Here is a 26,081-nt window from a genome sequence, read left to right on the forward strand (position 1 = left end):
TACATTCATCCAGATCTTTCTCCACACCATCCCAATAACTTCTGTTGTAGGATTGAGGTCAGGTTTTAGGGTAGTTTGGGTGGGATACTAAGGGGAGCCCCTAAAGAGAGCATGTTTTTGTGTGTGTCCACTCAGTTTTGAGTGGTTTCCTTCAAGCTGTATGTATTCAAAGAGAGGCTACACCATATACAGAATGACCAGGAAATTTTTTTTGCCTAGACTAGCTCAGACATTGTACTTCCTTACTGAGGCTAAGTTCCAGGTTGATCTCTTGTCAGATAAGGGTTGGTGTGCCTCAGTTCTTAGTTGAGACTGAGACATACTGAGGAGGTATTAAACAAGAGGCTGTTTCTCTTGATCTCATTTTAAAAAGTTTCAGATTATATTCCATTTATGTTGACTGGGACTGTTTGTTAACTGTCACTGTCTCAGTCCTGTCCTGGTGGTGATTTTTCTGTGCCGGCTCATGGTATTTGTAAGAGACAGGGTCTCTTTACAGTGATACTAAAACGTTTTATATTCATCCTATAATACAATTCCATCTATATGGTTTGTTTACTTTTTGAAGCTTTTCTTTACATTGCTTATATTGTTTACATTGTCAACTTTTACAGCCATGACTTGAGGAAAATGCCCAATAGTGAAAGCCATAGGCTTATTTGATTCATCAGCAGAGTAGTTAAAGTAGCCTAGGCCACAATCCTATGGCCACTAGACAGCAGCTAGATGACCGTAGGATTGTTTGGTTTTCGGGAACCTACCTCAGAGCCCGCACTCTAAGGTTGGTTCCTGGAAAAAACCGTCCCCCGCCACCTCAGAGGTGGGCTCCGCACTTGGAAGAGCTTTGCAGAGCGGGGCAAACAGGGGCGTTCCCGGGGGTGGGGAGTGCGGAAGTGCCAGTATTGGCCATCTAGCTGCGAATGCAGAGTGGCCAGAGCACGGAGAAGAAGATCCCCTCTGTGCTCTGACTGCCCTGCATTGGATAGGTGGTTGCCTCCAAGTTTGGAGGCGGTTGCCTATCCCAATAGGATTGCTCCTTTAGGTGCAATCCGATCCATGTTTTGACAGAAAATAGTCCTACCCAGCATTCCCCAGTCAGCATGTTAATCTGGCTAATGCTTCCTTGTTCTGGACTGGTGGGAAACGGTGTTGCATGCTCAAAACAATTACATTTTATTCTGTAATGTGATTTATTAGCCACTACACCACACCAGCTGATAAGAGACTGAGCTACAAATTAGGAAGTCCTCTGAATCTCACTGCACAGCCATGATATACCCATTAGGTAGCCTTAGACAAGCCATACTTGCTTAATTTCAGTACCCATCTGCAATATGGGGATGATAATTTATCATACAGGGTTCTTTTAAGGATTGCACAAGATCATTTCTGAAAAGTACTATACAAATGCTAAGTATTACCATTTTTATTATTTTTGCCATCTCATGATTTCATGAATGAGTTGTTGATTTCTTGCCTTTCTCTTTTCTTTGTGGAGGATAAATTCTAAGGAAACATATGATTCACACATTTTGGCTGGCTTGATAGCCAACTAGAGGACTCTCCCCATGGGGCCAAGCACTTGTCCCTAACTTCATGCTGTCCCTCTGGAACTCAGCACGTGGTAAGAGACAGTCCTGAACTCCAACTCTTCCCATGGCTGTGCTGCACTTCCTAAGGTGATTCAAGCACTTTTGTAGTGCAGCACAAAGAGGGCAAATCCAGACCTTTCAGGGGGCGGGGAATTGTCTTACAATTGTGTGGCACCTGTGAGGCCCCTCAAATACCTCCAAAGCAACTTCTGGGATGATCCCCCATTCCTTCTCCAGCTCCAAGATCAGAGAGGTTGGGGACTGTGCTTGTTGCATTGCACTTCTGAAGCACTCAAAGAATAGTGCAACTATTAGGATTCTATTCTGTTCCCTGTCCAGCTTCAAGGTCAGGAGGAAGGTGGGGTAGAGGCTGGGTGTGACTCTCTCTGTGACAACTGGAACTGTGGACCCCTGATAACCAAATACGGGTGCCTGTTGGCAGACCTCAATAGTAGCACACCCCCTGTAGTAGCCATTGGGTTGAATGCAATTAAAAACTTGTAATGAATGAATTGGTAGCTTTACACTTGAGTTGTCCTAAACTCTTGTTCAGATATGATTGTATATTTAATAACTTCATCAGTTGGTTATGATCTTGTGTTAGGGGCGTGCTTCACATTCAGAGAGATTTTGGGGATACCCAAATTGAAGCGGGGTTCATCCAAAGTAGATGGAATCTGAACACTCATGAAGTTTTGGTATTCAGAGGAACACAGAGAGAGAGTCTTCCAAAATTTATTCTTTTCTCCTCAAGCTCTCTATATAAGGAGAACACCAAGTTAGGGAAAGGAGGTGGTATAGTTTTGCGACTGCCAGCTCTTGTGTCTAATCACAGTGAATGGTTTTACCAGGACTTTCCAATACCAATGCTGGGGAAGGGATTTTGAAGTAACATATCTCAGGACTACTCCAGTTTTTAGTGCTCTTTACTAGTTGTCTCTCCCAAGAGAAGGAATATTAAAAGAGGTTTGGTGGAGTCTGTGGAATTTGGGAGAGTGTAGCTTTGGGTGCTTCCTTGGAATATGCTGGATGTTCAAGTTCTTCTGCTTCTGTTGCATGCTCCACATCCAGCATCCACCCTGTCTTATTACACTTTTTGTGACTTTGGTACCAACTGAGCAGAAAACAAAAGGTCTTCAACTGCTTTTCATTTATCATAAACCCCTAGCCTTGATACACTCCTCTTTCACAAAAACCACTGCACCAATTATTTAGATTTTTGTAGGTTTCTTAATTAAGGCTACCTCTATGTTGTATGTTACTTTCATAACCACTGCCCACAAAAAACCTAGGGGGAGAAGCACATCTTTTTGGAAAGCTCTGAAGTGTAAAGGCTGTTCTTGCACAAAGTTCTCTATACTTTTTTATCTGAAATTTGGCAGGCTTGATCCCCTCAGAAGGGGCAACTATCCCTGTAAATTTCATCCAATTCTGGTAAGAAAGAAAAACATTATTGGCAGTTTTCTTTTAAAAATAATAGTCACAAATTAAAAGCATGTAGCACAACCTCCCCTGCACCTATTTGTCTGAAATTTGGCGGGCATAGTCCCCCCATGCCTAAATTCAGACCGGTTTTGACAGAAAAAGTTATAGCCATTTGTTGATCTCCAATGATAGTCAAATGGGAGGCCTGAAGATGTGGATTTCAAAATTGAGATTTGGCCCAGAGTCGAAGCAGGAAGCCTCTGAATCAGGCGGCTTTCCAAATGGCTGAATCAGGGTCTGAACCAAATCCTGTGGTTGGTGTACACTCCTGTTTTGTGTTGTAGGCATGGCTTTGTTCCTGAAAAGCATAACATGGACATATTCAGTAATACTGCTTATTATTTGACTGTGGTCAGATATTGACATGGTTCACACGTCACAACAACCTATGGTGTGTTGGTTGTTGTGAATAAAGCAGGAGCGAGCCAGCATGCTGATTCCCATCACTTGTTCATTCTTGTTACAGGCAGGTGGAACTAAACAGCCCAGGGATGCCTTGTCCCTGGATTGTTGTCTGTGACATGTGAAGAGGGTATTGTGGGTTGTTGGAGGAGTGACAACCCAGAGTTGGAACCCATGGTTAACCAGATCTTTTTTTGACCAGTCAAATGCCCAGTCAAATTCCCTAACCCTAACCCCCAATAATACAATAAAATACAGCATTACTAAAGTGCAAGTATAAAACAACAATTAAATGCAGCAATCATTGCAAAAAACATTAGAGAGGAGCAGAAGTAAACAAAATTCTGTTTTAATAAAACCATTTTTGATTTCTGTCTAAAAGTTAGAGAATTATAGAGTTGGAAGGGTCCATTTAGGCCATCTAGTCCAATCCTGTGCTCAGTGCAGGAATCCAGTTTGCAGCATCACTGACAGATTGCTGTCCAGTCTCTGCTTGAATATCTCCAGTGATGAAGAGCCCACCACCTCCCTAGGCAGCTGGTTCCATTTTCTGACTTTTCTGACTGTTAGGAAGTTTTCCCTGGTGTTCAACCAGAATCTGCCTTCCTGTGAATTATTTCATGTCCCATAGTCTTGAATGATAGAGACTTGGCCCTCTTCTGTGTAACAGCCCTTTAGGTTCTTGAAAAGTGTGCGCTATGGTCCATGGGGTCATGAAGAGTCGGACATGACTTAATGACTGAACAAAATCCCCCCTCAGTCTTCTTTTCTCAAGGCTAAACATACCCAGTTGTTTCAATCTTTTCTCATAGGACTTTGTTTCTAGTACCCTGTCGTCTTTGTTTCCCTTGTCTGAACTCATTCCAATTTATCTGAATCCTTCTTAAAGTGCAGTGTCCAGAACTGGACACAGCATTCGAGGTAAAGTTTGACTAGCACAGAGTACAGTGGAACTATTCCTTCTCATGATTTTGGAACTATACCTCTGTTGATGCAACCTAAAATTGCATTCGCCTGTTTTGCAGCCGCATCACACTGCTGACTCATATTCACTTTGTGATCGACTACAACACCAATATCCTTTACATCACATATTGCCAAGCTAGGTATCTGCCATCTTACACCTGTGTGTTTGATTTCTTTTTCCTAAATGAAGGCTTTGCACTTGTCTGTTAAGTTACATTCTGTTATTTTTCTGCCCAGTCTTCTAACCTATCAAGATCATTTTGAATTTTGTTTCCGTCTTCTATGGTATTAGCCAACCTGCTCAATTTTATGTCATCTGCAGATCTGATAAGCATTCCCCCATCTCTTCCTCCAAGTCATTAATAAAAATGTTGAAGCGTCAACAGAGATCACCAGAATTCCTGATGATAGTATATTTGTCTTGTCTGGCCCTCATGGTAGTGTGGGCCAGCATGGCCTTCAGAATACATTTAGCAAATGTTGTTATGACTGGGGGCTGCGGGGGGACTCTCTCCACTTGTGGTGTTTTCTTGTTGTAGCCTGTTATTGGGAAAGCTAGTAAGAGCAGCATTTTATCTTCTCTTAGGGGTCTTAGAAATGATTCTGTAGAACAACACATCTGGAATATGGTTATTTCACAGGGCAAGTAATGCTGTGCTATAGTTGTTGACAAATTTTATATGTTTTATTTACCTTTTGAACAGGTCAAATAGATTTTATGTTCATGGAGGATTTAAAGCACAATCCCATGCGTATTAACTCAGAAGTAAGTTCCATGGGGCTTACGCCCAGGAAAGTGTGCATAAAATGGGGGCCTTAATTTTGGTTTGCCTAAATGTCATTCCATGCAAAGTACTAAAACAAGTTACTTTGTACATCATTTCAAAAAAATAATAATAAGTAAATCAATTTAAATTACACTTTAATTTACAAGAAATTGGATCTATCACTTGAGAAAATATGGAATAGTAATTCTGTACCTGTAGTGCTACAGGTACAGAATTACTTGACACTTAATTCTGTCCAAAAACTTCGATCAAAATATTCTCCTCAATTTGGATAAATCTACAATACTTAATGGCTTCTTTTAGTACAGGAGTGAGCAACCTTTGGCCCTCCTGATCTTTTGGGTTACAACTCCCATCAGCCCTAGCCAGCATAGCCAATGGTGAGGGATGATGGGAGTTGTAGGCCAAAAAATCTGGAGGGCCACAAGTTTCCCACCCCTGCTTTAGTAGCTGACTACTTAAGGTGAAATCACACATGCTTTTACAAGTTAATTGGGAATCTACCCTCAGTGTTGGGGGTGCTCATTATTCATAGGTTATGCATTTCCTACTTTAAATGGTACTGCATCACTTCTAGCTGGTGGAGGAGAAGACACTCACCACTTATTTCTGATGCTGGAGTGTGCAACCTTGGAACTAGACTGAAGGCCAATCTAGACATGAAGTGAGAAATCTGACATCAGCATCTCCTGTGTCAGGGATAGGGAACGTGTGGCCCTCAGGCCAAGTCCAGCCTGCCAGGCTGTCCATCTGGTGCATGCTCCCCAAAGCCCTGCCCCATCTAAGAAGAGAGAAGTGGGAGCAGCTGTGCTGCAGCCTCAAGGAGTGCTCTTTAAGGCTGCAGCTCAGTACTCCTTGCTCTTCCCTTGCTTCTCTGATCAGGGAAGGGAGAATGAATCTGGCTGCACGCTGACTAGGAGGTGTTCCTCCAAGTGCCAGCTGTGTGTGCAGTTCCTTTGCCCATCTTTCACTGTGGACAGTGAGATGGATGAGGCCGAGTCCATGCAGAGAGTAGGAGTTGGGTAAAGGAGCCATGCCATTGCTCTTAATAGTGAGCAAAGAGACACTTCTGTCAGAGTTTAAATTATGAAAAGCCATTCCCAAATGTGTACGCTTGTATGAAAAAGATTTAGATGAAGGATTAAACATGCACTTTAGACAAAATGTATCTTGTCACAGGTGGTGCAAAAAACCTAGTTTGGATCCAGACTTCCTTCCTCGTGATTGTCATCTCCTGAAGGGGGAACAACTTTTTCCAACTTCTTCTTCCCCCTGCAGTTAATTGCACATTCCAAAAATCTGCTCTGAAGCACTGGGGGACCCTCGAACAGTTTGGGAAGTGATGTTGGGACCTGCTGGGGTAGAGGGGAATTGGTAAAAGTCACCTCCCCCTTCCACCAGTGGGATTACTCCACTGGATCAAAAGCTTCCATGGATTGAAGGAACCCTTCTGTTTGTGGATGGTGACATTTGGATCCAACCCACATTAAGGTTGAAAGGTGACTCTAAAGTCACCTTCCTCCATGTTCATCAGTTAATTAAAAAGCATGATACAAGCAGATTTAGAACTGTATTCCTGTCTTTCATGTATGCACCAACAGCAGGAAAGAACCTCTCAGGCACTTACATGGTACATTTGAAATCTATCTATATCCCATCAAAATGAATGGAGTTGCACTAAAGTTGTCAATATCCCTATCTTCATTGCAGTATACTGTTTTTAAGATGGGTTTCCAGTTTCATCTTATTTCACAGTGATTTCCACAAGAATCTGCATACAATTTTTAAAGCTAACGTTCGTGCTTATGATGCAAGTCAGTGATTCATGTTTATTGGATGCTAAAATGAATTTCTTGCTGCAAAGGAGAATTATGGTTCCTTAATTTGCAAGTTTTTCTTAAGAGACATAATAGATAAGGAGCCTCTCTGGTATAACATACAGTGTAAATAATAGAGCATAACTTCATATTAAATATGGTTCATATTTTGAGGCTTTTGTTTTCCCTGCTAACTGAAATGTTCAGATTCATCATCTTGTGGAAAAGAGGCTGAACCTGATGATTTATCTTGTTAGAAATTATCCTTTACCTTTAAATGGAATCTGTCTATCTGATAGTTAATGCTGTAGAAGCATTCTGGTAATAAATGTCAGGAATTATTAGCTCAGTTATAATTTGTAGTACAAAAAGAATTGGGTTATATCTACTTTGGAAATGAGTGTTGTAAAAATTTTGTTGCATGAAAACTCCAGTGTAACGTATCATATGGACCACAGTTGAACATTATAGATATTTCCAATAATTATCAGATGCAGCTATAGTAAAAAATATATGTACTACCACTTGACACTTAAATGCCCAGCAACAAGGCTCTTGACAAGCTGTATGTGAACAACTCTGTTTTAGTGTTGGGCTGCAGCATGTGTTATTTCACTTGTGATGTAACTGAAAATAGTGAAAATTTCATGTGATTAAGCACCTGTTATTTAGGGCTTAGTGTAAAGCAACACGCTCAATTGTTTTTTGTAGAAGATTGCCACAGAATTCTTTGAAAAGCTGTTTTTCTTTGAAAGATAATGTAACTCTTCCTGGCAGAAACAATGCAGTGGTTCTACCATAACACCTGATCCACAGTTTGAACGATTTACAGTGGATAAGAGCTTACATTCCAGCAGTCATGGAGGGCAGTCAGATGAAGGAGCCTTCTAAACATTGGGGTTTACTCCTTGAAATATTTCAGAGATCATTGATAGAGCTATATCACTGCTAAGTATAATTTCTGTTTACATTTTCAAACTATAAGGTTCATGTAGTTAGGAACTTGGAGCTGCCAATGGAAAACTGCTACATCTTAGCCAACATAATGCAGTTTCCATTGCTGTAGAAATTTAGCCCTTAAAAGTAAAAAAATGGCATCTGATTGCAGATGGTTTGAAGCTAATACTTGGACGGCGTGGAATGGTCACATGGATAGTTTTTATTTATTTATTTATTTATTATTGCATTTATATCCCGCCTTTATTCCTCTTGCAAGGAACCCAAGGCGGCTTACATTATCCTCCTCCTCTCCATTTTATCCTCACAACAACAACCCTGTGAGGTAGGTTGGGCTGAGAGTCTGTGACTGGCCCAAAGTCACCCAGTGAGCTTCCATGGCCGAGTGGGGACTAGAACCCGGATCTCCCAGCTCCCAGTCCAACACTCTTGCCACTACACTGATTGGTTCTTAACCAATCAGGGTTAAAGCTTATTCAGAGGGAGGGCAGTGCTTCCTGAATAGGTAAATGTGCTTCTCTCCTTTCATAGCAGCAACTGAAAAATTGCAGGCAGGGTGGGGGAACCTTTCAATTATGACAAAAATGTTTGTGAAATTCCCCCCCCCACACACACACACTTTGGTTCAGTGTTAATTGGCATCAAGCAAAGGGGGAACCTCATTGCTTTGCTCCCCCTCACCCCTCATGGTGGCTTCTTGTGGGAAGACGTTCCCCTGGGGACCATTTTCCAGCAGCTATTCATGCCTGCCCTACACAAATGTCCTGCTCACCCAGAGCGGTCTGACATGGGCCTCCCTCCTGGCACAGTTTCTCAGATGGTTGCTGTTCAATGTTTGTACCATTTTTTACATAGCGAGGAGGAAAAAAACATCAAATTGTATAGATTTCTTTGGTGGTAGGGAGAGTTCATTTTACTTGACATTCTTGTATACTTTGAATAGTCTCAGTCTCTCTCTCTCTCTCATATATATATATCAACTGCTAGTTTGCCAGGCCTTCATGGAGAAAGGTGGAATGAAAGTTTTTGTTAGTGAGCCTGTCAGTATTCAGCTGCACAAATGCCTATGCTAACGTTGCGGAGTATCTAGGCTGAGTAGCTTGTCTGTTGATTTTACAGCCTGTAGGTGGATACAGAATAGACAAGAGACTGGACTACGATATAATTAATTTGCTTAGGAAAGAACACCTATTCGTAACAAATGTTAATTAAACTTGGAATGAGAAAAGCAGGAGGCATAATTGGTAGCATAAATTTAAAGTGGTTTTGTGTTGTGAACAGCATTCTACTAGATACAGTGTTAGATGTACATCATATATCAACCTGTTTTGTTTTGTGTTTGTCCAGCTGCACTTCAAGCCCTAAAACGAAAGAAGAGGTATGAGAAACAGCTTGCACAAATAGATGGCACGTTATCCACGATTGAATTCCAGAGGGAAGCCTTGGAAAATGCCAACACCAACACTGAAGTGCTCAAGAATATGGGCTTTGCTGCTAAAGCCATGAAAGCTGCTCATGACAACATGTAAGATGTTCTTCCTCACTGGTTGACTTGAATGGAACAGCTTTTTTTGTTGAGTGCAACCTATGAGAGAAGGATTTTGCACAGCGTGGAAATAGATGATTTTTAAAAATCCACATCTTTATTTTTTAAAAACACTTTAAATAAAATACTAAATGTCTAACTTAAAAAACATAGTTACAATTAAATCTTATAATAAACATGCCAAACCTGCACTTACAGTCTCATAAAAATGAAGTTATGACTCAAACATGGGCATTAATTTCAGTTGTTCATCTCATGAAAATAGTTCAGTCCAGTCTAACTAACAACTCTTGCTTCTTGAAAGTTCTGGGCTTTCAGTTTCTCTGACTAAAGTCATATGTGCAAAAACACAGGCTAGAAAAGATTCTTTTGTTCTGTGCTTATGTGGTGGTGGAGTTAGGCCAAGCAAGGCAGAGGAGTTAGTTAAGACAGAAAGACAATACAGCAGGGTGGATAAAAATTGATGGTTATTCCCCCCCCCCCCAAATTGATTTAAAAAATACATTTAATTTTTTCAGCCCAGTAACTATCAAATCTTGCTTTGACCTATCAGTCATGGGCAATTCATTTTTGTTTGCTACTTTATTTTTTGTGAGGGCAAGACTGGGCTGAGACAGAGTGAAGCAGAAAGGAGAAGCACTGGAAATAAAAAAGAGAATACATCTTGTACTCTCATACTAAGGCTGCAATCCTGTACCTTACCTGCGGGTAAGCCTCATTGAATTCAGTGGAACTTATTTCTGAGGAAACATGTATATGTTGACTTTAAACTGCCATGGGTGCTGGTCATCAGAAAGATCCTATATGGGACTATTTTAAAGACATTCCCTCTATAGGTAAAAATGAAAGCATGCAAAATATATACAGTGAGACAGACAGATGCAGAGCCTGTTTGTAAGAATGAAACAGTGTAAATAATACTCTTGTTTAGTTGGAAATTAACTTCTCCTAGTGGTCAGATTTGCATAATTGTTCAGGAAATATATGAAAAAGTTTCAATGGGAAACTTGATTTCAACCAGTGATTTAACTTGACCTTTTTTTCTTACTGATTTGAATCAATCCATCCTGATCTTGCAGAACAGCATCACAATGTCCTGTTTTAAATACTGTCTTATTTATAAGGCACACTCTGAAGTCTAGTTGTGCCTTCTCTGTTGGTGCAGTTCTGAAGAGGGTATTTCCTCACACAGCAAAGGCTACATATTCCGCATTGAAAGCACTACATGTGGAAAGTAAGAGATGGATTTTGGAAGAATAGAAATGAGCTTCTGAACACTTATAATCTTACTAGTTTAAATTGGTCTGGAATATTACTATTGGTGACTAAATTCTTATTTTGAAGGCTGCCCTGTCAATCAAATGACGTGAGTGGTGGGTTTAGTCTTTCTAGTGTTTAGTGTTGTGGCTTTACAGCACATTTTGCCTTCTAAGAAAGGTTCTACACTGTAATGTTGCAAATCTTTTAAATGTTGCACCAACACATACATATTTGTATGTAGTTCTGTTCTTTAGCACACATGCTCTATAATAGTGAAGTCCTTGCTGCTAGCTACTGGCCACCTAGAGAATTGTGTCCCTTGAGATTGCAGAGATTGTCCATCCCTGGTTGAGGAGGAGAAAGGAATTTTTATGGATGCGGTAGTCTCTCTTCTTCTCTGCCCTCTTCTCCTTCTTACAGTCAAATAGAGAAACTGGAAAAAAGAAGGGAAAATGGAATACTGCTTAATTTATTTATTACATTTCTATACCGCCCCAAAGCTGAAGCTTTTCTTCTTCATGAAACTTCCTCTCTAAATAAAGATTGGAAGATGAGAGTTCCTGGGTGACTTCCTCTGCACCTAGGCCTTTCTGTGTTTTAAATTACCCTTTTTCAGAGCCCAAAGAGAGATATGTTTGTAATATATGGTCTTTGGCTAAAAATTTATTAAATGTTTTGAATTAATTTTAATGTTTTTTTTTAAAAACCAACAACTTAATTTAAAAGGAAATCTGATTTGTGTTTCTGAACATATTCATTTAAAAATCTCTTAAAATTGAGACATGACCATCTATCAAAGACTGAATTAAAGGCTGTTTTTGCCAACTCCTGAGGTTAAATCTTATGAATGACACAAGTATTTTATATTTATTATTTTGGGCTTTCTACTGGACCCAGGGACTAGGTGATGTGTTCCTCTGTCTCACCAGGATCATCCACTGAAACTATATGGGTGATCATGTGCTCCTGTTTTATGTCCTCCAACTATGTGAGCTCTAGATTGTGTTCAATTCTGACATTATGAATATATAACTGTACCAACTAAACAGTATGGAGAAATGCTACTTTGCCCAGTAACTACCTTCCCTTCCTTCTGGAAAGATTTGGGTACTTACTAGCCCATGTATGCATATTTACTCAGAAGTAAATTCTACTTTGTACATTGGGACTTTTTCCACATAAGTGTGCATAAGATTGCAGTATAAGCCTTGTGGTGATTATGTGTAATATCCTTGCATGTGTACATGCCATCTTTAAACAGACATAAACTACGGGAAAGCATGTGGGTTTCATGGCCCAAGGCTTCTAGATTACATTATCCAATTGGGCAATAGCCAATGGGGCACTTTGCCCCCACCAATTCCATTCTGCAAATGAGACCCATTGCTTGTGCAACAAAGATTTAGTGACTCTGGGAGCAACTGCAAATAAGCAGAAACTCTTGTTTCTGGGATGGGGCAAGTCAGCGGAGCTCACATGAGGGAGCTCCGCCGACTTGTCCTGATCCAGAAATGAGTGTTTCACTCATTTTGGGGCTTCCTGTAGGAAGCGTTACTCTCAGTTGCTCAAGCGGTGGGTCCCACTTGTGCAACAGGATCGGTGGGCCGGGCCGCTTGCACAACAGCCCCATTGAATACTGCCCAAAGGCTCCATTTACTTGCAAGCAAACATGATTTAATTGTTAGAGTAACCACTTAATATACATTCTTGTTCATGAAATACTCATTTTGAAAGGGGAAATTTGATTTAAATCATTTTTTCTTTGTGGTTTAAATCAGGGGTCGGCAGAAGGTAGAGCTCCAAATGTTTTGGACTTCAACTCCCAAGGTTCTTGACCACTGGCCATGCCGGCACGGGTTTCTGGGAGTTGAAGTCCAAATCCATTCTGGTCATTAAATATAGAAACTACCTTGATATTTCCTAAAAAGTATAGGGGTTTCTAGTGATCTTCAAGACTATTGCTATTATGAACAGGTGGATGGCTGAAATGCATCACATTTTTCTCTTACAGGGATATTGACAAAGTAGATGAACTAATGCAAGACATTGCAGAACAGCAGGAATTAGCGGATGAAATTTCAACAGCTATCTCCAAGCCCGTAGGAATTGGTGAAGAGTTCGATGAAGTAAGAGAGAGCACCTGAAAATAATTACTGCTAAGGTTGTACATATACTATTGGCCATATAGTGATTTGGAAAGTCAGTGGCCATTTCTGATTTAAAAATACTGAATGTGATGGAGCAGTTACAAACTTAGGGGTTTTTCAGCTTGAAGATCTAAAGAATGTTGTGTCTGGTACTCTGGCCTGGCATTAGGAACAACAGAGAGATTTGGATATGTAAACATTCTGAGACTCCTAGAACACCCAGTTGTGTTCAGTGGTTTATTAAAGTTTCTTAGGGCAATATTTTTGTTGTAATATTAGCAAGAATTATTGCTTGTGTTAGCAACTGTAATTCAAATTTTTCTCTCTCCTTCAATAATAGGATGAACTGATGGCTGAGCTAGAAGAATTAGAACAGGAAGAATTGGACAAAAACTTGCTGGAGATCAGTGGTCCTGAGACAGTTCCACTACCCAATGTGCCCTCAATATCTATACCTTCAAAGCCAGGTAAGTGTCTGATATTCCTGAAGAGAGTAATGTCTTATGAAAGGTGCATTTGTTAAACAAGCATCTTAATATGCATCCTTAGAATTTTACCTCTCAGCTAATTTGTGCATAATTTATATGAAATTGTTCCATGAATCATAAGCTCCAAGTAGTGCATACATTTAGAGATTGCGTACTCTTGTGATTTCCTTTTTCCCCGATTGCAACTTTGTAGAATCAATGTGTATCTTTTCTTTAATAATCTAGCTATGGTATGCAATTAAGGTACGGTTGTAATAGGTCGAGAGGTGCTTACAAATTATGACTGTCCTTTTGGCAAAAGCAACCCTAGTAGGCATATGCCTTGAAACAGAATAAAACCTTGTCATAGACTGTTGTTTCAGGCATCTGACATGTCATGCTCTAAAGCAGGGGTAGGCAACATGATGCCTGTGGATACCAGTGTGCCCTTGGACACATTTTTTGTTGCCTGCCAAGGTGCCCTACCCCATTCACTAATTGTTTTAAATTAACATATTTTCTTACTTAACTTAATTACAGGCTTAAAGAAAGGTAAAGCCCCAGGCTTAAATGGTATACCTGCTGACCTTTTGAAAGATCAAATAACTTGGTGGGCCCCATTGCTTGCATCCTTGTTTAGAACTTTTGATGTCCCAGGAGTATTCCCAAAGGAGTGGGTTATGGCAATTGTCATCTCAATCCATAAGGGTGGTTCTAGATCTGACCTGAGAAATTATAGACCACTTAGTCTCCTGGATGTGATGGTCAAGCTCTATAGTAAATACCTTTTACAGAAATTAGAGCCCTGGTTAGAAGAGTCTGGAATCCTGGCTGAGGAACAAGTGGGCTTTCGGAGGGAATGCTGTACTATAGATCATTGTTTTCTCCTACACCATCTGATTGGGAAATATACTTCTCCACCATACGAAGTGCTATTTGCAACATTTGTGGATTGGAAAGACATATTTGATTCAATCTCAAGAGTGTGACTATGACAGAAACTCAGAGATCTTCAGATTGACCCCCGATTGGGAATGAGAATCCAGCGACTATATTCAAATTCCATCACGCGAGTCAGACTGGACACCAGCAAACATTATCCAAAGTTATCCCAGTCATCTCCAATTATCTCCAATAGGGGGGTAAGACAGAGATGCCTGCTGGCCTCAACATTATTTAATATATATCTGAATGACATGGTAAATGCCCAGTCTGATCCACAGTTCTTTCCACCATCTCTGGGGCACCGTCCAGTTTCTGTATTATTATATGCAGATGATGCTGTCATCCTGTCTTACACCTCGGTAGGGATGAGACAATTGCTGATGGCTGTTTCCAAGTTTTGCCAATAAGAAATGTTGACTGTGAACTATAAGAAAACAAAGGTTATGGAATTCGGTAGATCTAGAAAGATCCATCGATGGTCGCTGGATGGCCAAAACCTAGAGTCAGCAACTAAATATAAATAGCTTGGAATCATTTTTTCAAAAGCTGGCAAATGGGATAAACATATAAAAGGGATGGCAGAGAAAGCTAAGATTACAAGCGGGGCAGTCCTAAGGTTTTCAGCTGGGAGGGGAGGGCACTTAATTTACCCACTTTTGGAACTTTATTGTTGTAAACTATTGCCACAAATGCTTTATGGGGCTGTGCTATGGGCAAATTTAAACCTGGCTGATCTAGAATCACTTCAACATGGGTTTTTAACAAGAGCTCTAAATGTAGCAAGAAGCACTTCAAGGGTCATAATAAGAACTGAAAAGGGGGTCTTACCCATCTCAGGCCTGGTAATGAATGCAGCGGCTCGTCTCTGGCTCAGATTGATTTTCCAGCTAACCTCACCATTGCTTCAGTCTGCTTTTGAAGAGATGAACCATGTGGCTGGGTCATGGTCAGATAAAATGAGAGTATGTGACCCAGATTGGTTTCTCATATGGATTCCGTTTATCAAAGGGGTATGATATGGCCAAATCACTCATAAAGCAGATTGTTATTGTTGTTGTTCAGTCGTGTCCGACTCTTCGTGACCCCATGGAACATAGCACACCAGGCCTTCCTGTCCTCCGCTCTCTCCCAGAGTGTGCTCAAGTCCATATTCATTGCATTGGTGATGCTATCTAGCCATCTCATCCTCTGCCGTCCCCTTCTCCTTTTGCCTTCAATCTTTCCCAGCATCAGGGTCTTTTCCAGGGAGTTTTCTCTTCACATTAGGTGGCCAAAATATTTGAGCTTCAGCTTCAGTATGTGTCCTTCCAATGAGCACTCAGGGTTGATTTCCTTTAGGATGGACTGATTTGACCTCCTTGCAGTCCAGGGGTCTTCTTCAGCACCACAGTTCGAAAGCATTGATTCTTCGGTGCTCAGCCTTCCTTAGAGTCCAGCTCTCACAGCCATACGTTGCTACTGGGAAAACCATAGCTTTGATGATACGAACCTTTGTCGGCAAGGTGATGTCTCTGCTTCTTACTATGCTGTCTAGGTTGGCCATAGCTTTCCTCCCAAGGAGCAAGCGTCTTTTAATTTCATGGCTACAGTCACCGTCTGCGGTGATCTTGGAGCCCAAGAAAAGAAAATTTGTCACTGCTTCCATTTCTTCCCCTTCTATATGCCAGGAAGTGATGGGGCCAGATGCCATGATGTTAGTTTTTTTTAATGTTGAGTTTCAGACCAGCTTTTGCACTCTCCACTTTCACTCTCAACAAGAGGCTCTTTAGATCCTCTTCGCTTTCTGCCATTAGGGTGGTATTGTCTGCATATCTGAGGTTGTTGATCATTCTCCTGGCAATCTTAATTCCGACCTGTGATTCATCCAACCCGGCGTTTCTCATGATGTACTCTGCATATAAATTAAATAAGCAGGGCGACAATATACAGCCTTGTCGTACTCCTTTCCCAATTTTGAACCAATCGGTTGTTCCATGTCCGGTACATGTCCTGTTATCTCCGCTAGCTTTGTTGTTAGTAAAGCTTCCTAAGGCCCACTTGACTTCACTCTCTAGGATGTCCGGCTCAAGTTCAGTGAGCGCACTATCATGGCTATCAGGGACATTCAGATCTTTCCTGTATAGTTCTTCTGTGTATTCTTGCCACCTCTTCTTAATCTCATCTGCTTCTGTTAGGTCCCTGCCTTCTTTGTCCTTTATCATGCCCGTCTTTGCCCAGAACGTTCCCTTGAGATCTCCGATTTTCTTCAAGAGATCTCTAGTCTTTCCCATTCTATTGTTTTCCTCGATTTCTTTGTGTTGTTCATTTAAGAAGGCCTTCTTGTCTCTCCTTGCTATTCTCTGGAACTCTGCATTCAGTTGGGTATATCTTCCCCTTTCCCCCTTGCTTTTCGCTTCCCTTCTTTCCTCAGCTACTTGTAAAGCCTCATCAGACAGCCACTTTGCTTTCTTGCATTTCTTTTTCGTTAGGATGGATTTAGTTGCCGCCTCCTGAACAATGTTACGGACCTCCGTCCAAAGTTCTTCAGGCACTCTGTCTATCAGGTCTAATCCCTTAAATCTATTCGTCACCTCCACTGTATATTCATAAGGGATATGATTTAGGTCATACCTGAATGGTTTAGTGGTTTTCCCTACATTCTTCAATTTAAGCCGAAATTTTGCAATAAGAAGCTCATGATCTGAGCCACAGTCAGCTCCAGGTCTTGTTTTTACTGACTGTATAGAGCTTCTCCATCTTTGGCTGCAAAGGACATAATCAATCTGATTTCGATATTGACACTCTGGTGATGTCCATGTGTAGAGTCGCCTCTTGTGCTGTTGGAAAAGAGTGTTTGCTATGATCAGCGTGTTCTCTTGGCAAAACTCTATTAGCCTTTGTCCTGCTTCATTTTGTACACCAAGGCCATGCTTGCCTGTTATCCCGGTGATTTCTTGACTTTCTACTTTAGCATTCCAATCCCCTATGATGAAGAGGACATCTTTTTTTGGTGTTAGTTCTAGAAAGTGTTGTAGGTCTTCATAGAACCGATCGACCTCAGCGTCTTCGGCATCAGTGATTTGGGGCATAGACTTGAATTACTGTGATGTTGAATGGTTTGTCTTGGATTCGTACTGAGATCATTCTGTCGTTTTTGGGATTGTACCCCAGTACTGCTTTTCCCACCCTTTTATTGACTATGAGTGCTGCTCCATTTCTTCTAAGGGATTCTTGCCCACAGTAGTACATATAATGGTCACCTGAATTAAATTTGCCCCTGCCTGTCCATTTTAGTTCGCTGATTCCCAAGATGTCGATGTTCAATCTTGCCATCTCATGTTTGACCACCTCCAGCTTACCTTGATTCATTGATCTGACATTCCAGGTTCCTAAACAGTATTGTTCTTTACAGCATCGGACTTTCTTTTCACCACCAGACACATCCACAGCTGAATGTCCTTTTGGCTTTGGCCCAGCCGCTTCACTCTTTCTGGCGCTACTTGGAAATTCCCTCTGCTCTTCCCCAGTAGTATATTGGACACCTTCCGACCTGAGGGGCTCATCTTCTGGCGTCATCTCTTTTAGCCTTGTGATACGTTCCATGGGGTTTTCTTGGCAAGAATACTGGAGTGGGTTGCCATTTCCTTCTCCAGTGGACCACATTTTGTCAGAACTCTCTGCCATGACCTCTCCATCTTGGGTGGCCCCGCATGGCATAGCTTTATGGCTTCACTGAGTTACACAAGCCCCTTTGCCACAACAAGGCAGTGATCCATGAAGGGGCATAAAACAGATACATAGTGGCAAATGGACACAGCCAAGGTGGCTACTTGTAGGTCAAATGAATTATATGCTGCGTTGCCAGCTATGTTCAACCAGGTGGCACAATATCTGGCACACCCAAGTCCCTATTCATTACGGGTTCTTATGACAAAATGCCGACTGAACAGTATTTCCTTGAAGGAAGTAGAGGGAAGATTTCATAATGTACCTAGGCCATGTCGGCTATGTCCGTTCGGTTGCAAGACAATAGAAGATCGAATTCACTTTCTGCTGGAGTGTGCTAAATACGATAACTTGAGATTCAAATATATTTTTCCACTCCTAAAGAAAAAGAGGGTGGAAACATCAAGGGATAATGTGCTTATGTTATTAAATGGATTGGATTATTATGTTGCTTTTAGAATGGCAAAATATATTAATTCTGCTCTGAAAGTGAGACAAGGGGCTTTGAATTCAAACCCCCAAATTTTGCTTAGTTCAAGGTAAGACAAGCCAAAAAAGTTTGGTCATAAGTTTTAAATATTAAATTTTAAGGGTTGTTGAATTTCTGGAGGTAACCAATAGCTGTATTTTATTTAAATATGTTTTAGCTGTATGGCCTAGTTCATTGTTTTTCAAATGACTGGTTGTCAAGACAATAAAATCGAATTGATTGATTGACTGTTTTCTTAGCAGCAGTTGGGACTCCTGTGGAACAGGGGTTCTGTTGGCGCAGAAAACTATGCAACCAAAGGAATCATTTAGTGTGTTGGGGCTCAAAGCCTGCCGCTGCCTTGTACTCTGTCTTTTGGGCAAGTTACTTGTCCTTTGCTATGCCTCCCATGGCAGTCATTTTGTGGTAGTGCCCAGGGCAGTTTCTCAAATTGTCAAATGTACCCACGACCCAAATAAGTTGCCTACCCATGCTCTAAAGCTGTGGTTGTCAAAATAAGGGAAGAGGACCTTGAACCTATGACAAGCTTTCTGATCTCCTTTTCCAACCAATCATAAGCTGCCAGGTTGGAAGGAATGCTTCTTTTGTTTGTCCGTCTTCAGCATTGAGAGTAACTGCCCTTTAGAGACGAAGGGATTTGGCAGAATTCTTCCACCCATACTGCATTTGGGAATTACTGTATTTGGCATGAGAATAAATTTAAATGTTAAGTGTCTCCATGTGGAGCTTGTTAAAAGCCTTTCCGTATAGTGTTGCTGCATTGCATATCTCTAGCAGCATTTAGAAGCTACCTGTGGCTGGGACATGACACAGCAAGGAGCTTTGAAATATTATGTCCCCCATGTGGAGCACCCCCATGGAGAAGGCTAACATTTAGATTAGCTTTAAGCTTCAGTCTGGTGGTGTATGATTTACGGAAGCTTATTATAGCAAAGTTAGTGAAACCTAGCATTTACCCCTCTTGGTTTCTCTGTCTTTCTTCAAAATGTATAACTTCATATTACGGTCCTGCTTAATTTAAGGTATTTTGGTAAACGTTGCAAAGTTTCATTGCTCCAGCTCAGCAGGCTGTCTCATGAATTTTATAACTTTTAAAGGATTGAATGTGTGCATTGTATGTGATTGAGCAATCAAAGGTCCAAAGCCAGTACTTAATTATGTGCTGTTGTGTCTTTCCTTAGCTAAGAAGAAAGAAGAAGAAGAGGATGATGACATGAAAGAGCTAGAAGCCTGGGCTGAAAACATGTAACACACTAGCTGTCAGCTGGAGAAACAATTGAGACTCTGGTCACCTGTTGCTACAGGTGCATGTTGGGTTGGGAGACATCATTAAGTGCAGTGTCTTTATTTCTTTAAGCCCAAAACTGTGGGAATTGCATTCTACATAGCATGGTCTGAGCAAGGGAAACAAAGTTTCCAAGGAAAGTTGCCTGTAGTTTAGGATGTTGAATTACTTTAAATAATAAACCTTATTGGCAAAATTCCAACATTCAGATTCTGGACTTTGCTAATGCCACTGCTGGATCTTCATCTTTCAGAATTCTGGCCATGTTGATTCTGACTGACTCGGGATGGAAACCTGTAACTTAAGTTGATTGAAAAGTTTTTAGGAGTCTTGTAAAGCATTTCAGAAGGAAAAGTCATAAGCCATTCTTGGCTTATTATGCTTAGGTGTACAAATACATTTGGCTTTTAGTTGTGTATTTATATCCATTGGCGGCGCTGATACTCTACTTATCACTACACTGAACTTGGTCACTGTTCCCATTTTGATTGGTGAAGTGGACTGGGAATGATAAAGCAATTTTATGATGGATGTAGATGAAATTTACACTCCAATTCTAGCTGTACATTTTTCTACATAGCACTTGGATGTTAATTGCTGTTTGTGATAACCAATACCCCATTCAGACATGAACATCCATTTATTTTAAATAAGGATCTTTGGTTTGCACTGTATTAAATACTTTGATTGATTTTCATACCTGCTTGATGTGTTCACTGTGCCTTACATATAATGAAACTTCAAGAAGCTTGTTGGGATTTACTTGCAGTTTGTACATTGATCTCACTGTTTGTTTGTTTGTTTATTTATTTATTGCATTTATATCCTGCCTTTTTTCCTCTTGCAAGGAACCCAAGGCAGCTTACGTTCTCCTCCTCCTCTCCATTTTATCCTCACAACAACAACCCTGTGAGGTAGGTTGGGCTGAGAGTCTGTGACTGGCCCAAAGTCACCCAGTGAGCTTCCATGGCCAAGTAGGGACTAGAATCTGGATCTCCTGACTCCCAGTCCAGCACTCTCACCACTACACCTTGCTGCAATTCTCTTTGGTACTTCAGTCGCCCTTTGATAAAGGAATGTAGATATCCAGCTATTGTCACAGAACCCACTTTGGTTGTTGTCATGTTTGAATTCTTGGGATAGGATGGACTTGGAGTACAAATGCAGATACTTTCCCCCCAATTAACAGAACTAGACTAGTCCTTAGACCTGCCTATTTCTGAAAGTTTACATCTACGGATGCGTTTGAACCCATGTGCCACATGAGCTTTCATACCAAAGCCAAGAGCGCTAGTTAATAGCGGTAGTGGGAAGAGCCTTCACTCTCCATTCTGTGTATGTATAAGCATATGTTTTACAGTCTTCCAGTCTTTACAGGAAACTCTGCTCTAAATGCTCATATAAAAGGCAAAAACAGCAAATCAATCTCTACCTAAAATATGCTAAATCCCATTGTTAACCATCTTGGCATCGGTGGCAGGCAGATGTAATCCGAATACTGGCCAAAGCTCCTATCATGCTAGTTTCTTTGCTCCGTAATAGGGGAGAACCCTCAGCTGAAGACTGATTTATTTATTTCATTTTTATACCATCCAATAGCCAAAGCTCTCTGGGCAGTTCATAGAATTAAAATCACAAAAATAGAACAGAAAATACAATAGATTAAAACTACAGAATAAAAATACAACCAGAGTAAAAACTAGTAGCAATGCAGATATTAAAAACGCAATAGCAGATTTAAGACAGCAGAGCTAAAAAACTGGAATGCTAAAATGCTAAAAATAGTGCTGGAAAGAGTAGAAAGTAAGACATCAGGTGAACCTTTCTAGGGAGTTTATTCCACAACTGGGGTGTCACAGCAGAAAATATCTTTTTCCAGGTAGCCACCTCCTTTCCTTTTTTGGCAGGGCCTCCTGGAGAAGGACCATTGAAGATGATCTTAGGGTCTGGGCAAGTACATATGGGAGGAGGCGATCTTTCAGATAACCTTGCCCTAAGCCATTTAGAGCTTTGAATGTTTATATCAGCATTTTGAATCAGGCCTGGAATGGGACTGGCAACCTGTACAGCTGGGAAAGTACTGGCATAATGCGGTCTTGTTGGCCAGTCCCCATTAACAATCTTGCTGCCCCATTTTGGACCAGCAGAAGTTTCCAGACCATTTTCAAAGGCCGTCCCACATATAATGCATTGCATTAATCCAGACGAGAGGTTATCAGAGGATAGATAACTGTACCTGGGCAAAATCTGTCCAGATAAAGGTGTAGTTGGTATATCAGCCTAAGCTGATAAAAAATACTCTGTGTCACTGAGTTCACCTGTGCCTCAAGTGACAGTTCTGGGTCCAAGAGCACCCCCAGACTACAAACCTGATCCTTTAGGGGAACTTGCCTGAGTTGTAATTGAGGATTAGATTCTGGTGCGTACTACAGTTTAATTTAAAAATCATAATCAACAAGGTGCAATTATGAAAGAATCAAACACCAGAACAGAACATTGGGGTGTAACACTATGGGATGTTACTCCTAAAGTAGATGTCTGCACACCAACCCTCGTGGAATTTCATTTCAATGTGTCCCTTATTTCCAAGTACTGATCTCTAGTTGTTTCCTCTATATAATGATTTGTTCTGCTTTTTATGATTGACACAAAATAGCTAATACTTTGGAAGACAGAAACAAAATTCAAAGTGATCTTGGTAGAATGGAGCGCTGGGCAGAAACGAATGTAATTTAATAGGGATAAATACTAAATTCGGCACCTAGGAAAAAGGAACCAAATGTGCAGTTACAAGATGGGGGATACGTGGCTCAACTACAAGCGAGAAGGATCTTGGAATTGTTGTCGATCACGAGCTGAATATGAGCCAACAATGTGATGTGGCTGCAAAAAAGGCAAATGTTCTTTTGGGCTGTATTAATAGAAGCATAGCTTCCAAATCTGGGGAAGTACTAGTTCCCCTCTACTCAGCACTGGTTAGGCCTCATCTGGAGTACTGTGTCTGGTTCTGGGCACCGCAGTTGAAGAAAGATGCAGACAAGCTGGAGAGGGTTCAGAGGAGGACAGCAAAGATGATCAGGGGACTGGAAACAAAGCCCTATGAAGAGAGACTGAAAGAACTGGGCATGTTTCGCCTTGAGAAGACTGAGGGGAGATATGCTAGCGCTCTTCAAGTACTTGAAAGGTTGCCACAGAGAGGATGGCCAAGATCTCTTCTCGATCATCCCAGAGTGCAGGACACGGAATAAAGGGCTCAAGTTACAGGAAGCCAGATTCCAGCTGAACTTCAGGAAAAACTTCCTGACTGTTAGAGCAATGGAACCAATTACCTAGGGAGGTAGTGGGCTCTCTCACGCTGGAGGCATTCAAGATGAGGCTGGACAGCCATCTGTCAGGGATGCTTTGACCTGGATTCCTGCACTGAGCAGGGGGCTGGACTCGATGGCCTTGTAGGCCCCTTCCAGCCCTACTATTCTATGGTTCTATGATTGTGAGTCCATTCTCTTCTTAATTTTTGGGTCTGTGGGCACATTTGGAATTTGACTGCATTATGGCCATTCTTAGGAAATGTCTGCTTGGGGTGAGGGGGGGTGGGCTTGTCCAATCACAAAATGGCTGCCATGGTGTGTGTGGCCAGTAAAACACTCATGGCAGGCACAATGCGAGGTGTCTGTGGGCACATTGGCTACCACGGGTGCCATGTTGGAAACCCCAGTAGTACATCTATGCAGTTACATTGATATCCTCATGCACTCCACACACCCCTCCCCCCACATGTGCTGTGTACAAAAAAAAAAAGCCATTGAGATTTGTACTTGCGGTTCTAAAGCAGCTGTAATTTTATATAGCTGTCTTGAGCAGATACCAGCACAGTTGCCTCCTGCTGAAATTGCCTAATTTTTCCTTCTTTGAAGGTGGCTGTGGTATGCCATGTTAGCCCTTTCTAGTTGCTGATCCCTTTGTTCCCTTTGCAGAATTGTATTTACAGTAATCCTCGCTCTGTCATTAAAGCTGATCAGCCTATTGAGATCCTTAAATGCAGAGTCTTTAGAGAATTAGCCAGAGTGTCTGAATGAGTTTCTTCTCAACCAGAGAGCTGTAATAATTCTAATCAATATAATGAATAGGTTAAACCCTTTATTCTGCTTCATGGAGTAACTCCCAGAATGGCATCTGTATGTGGCTTTTATAGCTTCTCTCCCAGTCCCCAACCAACAAATTTCCTCCCTGTTAAGCTACTGTATTCAGCTGGAAAACTTTCTTTTAAATTACACATATGACAAAATTAATTACAAAAATTAAGATGAAAAGTACAATAAAAAAATGGGAGGGTGCCTAACCACTCACTTATTTTGCAAACCATGTGTGTTGCCTTAGACTAGACATTAGGAGTGGAAACATTATTCCTCATTTCAGTATACAAGAATAAACAAAACTTTAGACTGTATAGCTGCATTGTTTTTATCTGAAAACCATTGCAAACAGAATTGGCACACTAGAAGAACATTAAACTATCCTGTCCCTGCCCTCCCTTTAGGTACATAAGTAAGATAATCTTATATCCCAAGCTATGCATTACTAAAATATACATCTTTATCATGTAGATGACTTTGCAGTTCTTAAGTTTAGAGCAAACCTGTATATTTACATAAATGAGAAAAGGAGCCTAATTTTGGAGTAATTGACTCATTGGGTGAGTTCACAGGTCATGCTAAGCCCTCCTGAGAATAAGGCACTGTGGGTAGTCTATTATTCCTAAATTACGATCACCCGCTTGGCGGCTTGCTGTGGCTTGTTTCTTCAGTCCTGCCAGCTCCTGTTGGCACATATCCCAGGGGTCTATGTGGCAGAAACCCTCATTCCCTACATCAGCACCCTTTCTGCAGTTGGTCTATTGGGGTTGCCAGCTCATGAGGGAAACTCCTCCCGCCCCCTCATCAGATCACCAAAGGGATATAAGTTTGAGTCCTTATAAGCACAGAAATGGATTTGTAAACTTTTAAAAATATATATTTTAGGGGTCTTGTGAAAGTGCACAGGACCATAAGACCACCTGTCTGCTATCTAGCCCAACCATATCCTCCTCTTGTCAGTGCCCTTGTGAATTTCATCTTCCACTTTTGTGCTTCCTGAAGAAACTCATTCCCCTGCCCCACATCAGATTGCAAAACGGAAATAATTTTCTGAGCTTTTATGAACGCTGGACCATGCTCAAAATATTTTTTTTCAGGGTGCACAGGACTACCAGTCCACTGTTTAGCCAAGCATAGTGATATCCCCCCTCTTGTCAATGTCCTTCTCAATTTCATCCTCCTCTTTGGTGTTTCCCATGCTGCTGAACACCTTAAAAAAAAAAGGCTGCTTCATGTTTTACTGAAGTATTAACATCCGCCCCTAAAGCTCCTTCTCTCCTGCAGCCACCAGCCACTTTCGGCTCTGCCCCCTCCCCCTTTGTGCTTGTTGTTTCCCTCTACTGGTCTCCATTGCTAGCTGTCAGATGGACATGAGAGTTACAGAACACTGAGCGGGATTGCTAAATATACACAAATTTCAAGGCAGAGTGGGGACCAACCCACAGTGGCTTATCCTCAGCATGGCTTATCATGGCGTGTGAACTGGCCCATGGGTTCTCAGGGTGGCTTGTTTGCAAAAAAACAACCCACAACAGAAAAACCACCACAGGTTCATATGTCATGCTAAGCTGTCCTGCAACCACGCATGAAAACAACCCGCTGTGGCTTAGTGTGATGTGCGAACCAGGCCATTAGCTTTTGTATGCCTTTGTCCGAACATTTGTATGTCCATTGTGAAATTGTAGGGGCCTGGGCACTTTCCCCATTTTGAGCTACCCATACTTTTGCTGCTATTAAGAAATGCATCATAAATCCCACACCTTTTCAATCATCACAGTGAACCAATTTTTAATAAATTCATGAGCTTGTCCGTTTTTTCTAATGCAAACTTGTCATGTTTATGTGTCTATATTACAAATTCTAAGAAGTTTGTCACTTCAGGTGCAAATGGTTTCTTCCAGGGATACTGTGACAAACTGGAATGTCTGCACCTCCATCCTGCAGGGCACCTTTTGTCTATATTCCTTAGAGCTAGGCTGCCACTACGCTGGCATTAATAACTTACTGAATATTAATACTCAATAACTCATAATCACATATTGAATATTAATATTTAACGATATGTGGGAAGCCAGGCTTATGGCTGGAGAAGGATG

The 26,081-nt window shown here is 41.3% G+C and overlaps 1 protein-coding gene across 4 annotated transcripts in view; it reads left to right on the top strand.

Moving 5' to 3' along the window:
* CHMP4B (charged multivesicular body protein 4B) overlaps positions 1 to 20,959 on the top strand; it is a 43,825-nt gene extending 22,866 nt beyond the window's left edge. For 3 of the 4 annotated variants that reach the window (XM_084853856.1, XM_084853857.1, XM_084853854.1), the window contains 4 exons: positions 9,355 to 9,532; positions 12,825 to 12,939; positions 13,301 to 13,427; positions 19,749 to 20,637. In XM_084853856.1, the coding sequence (XP_084709982.1) occupies positions 9,355 to 9,532; positions 12,825 to 12,939; positions 13,301 to 13,427; positions 19,749 to 19,816 (488 nt within the window). In that variant the 3' untranslated portion in view covers positions 19,817 to 20,637. Of the gene's footprint in view, positions 1 to 9,354; positions 9,533 to 12,824; positions 12,940 to 13,300; positions 13,428 to 19,748 lie in introns of all 4 variants that reach the window. The other variant, XM_084853855.1, reaches the window with a different exon arrangement.
* The last annotated feature ends 5,122 nt before the right edge of the window (positions 20,960 to 26,081 follow it).

Source organism: Heloderma suspectum, chromosome 4 (assembly GCF_057233095.1).
Source record: "Heloderma suspectum isolate Gila_16-S chromosome 4, 16-S_ref, whole genome shotgun sequence".
NCBI lineage: Eukaryota > Metazoa > Chordata > Lepidosauria > Squamata > Helodermatidae > Heloderma > Heloderma suspectum.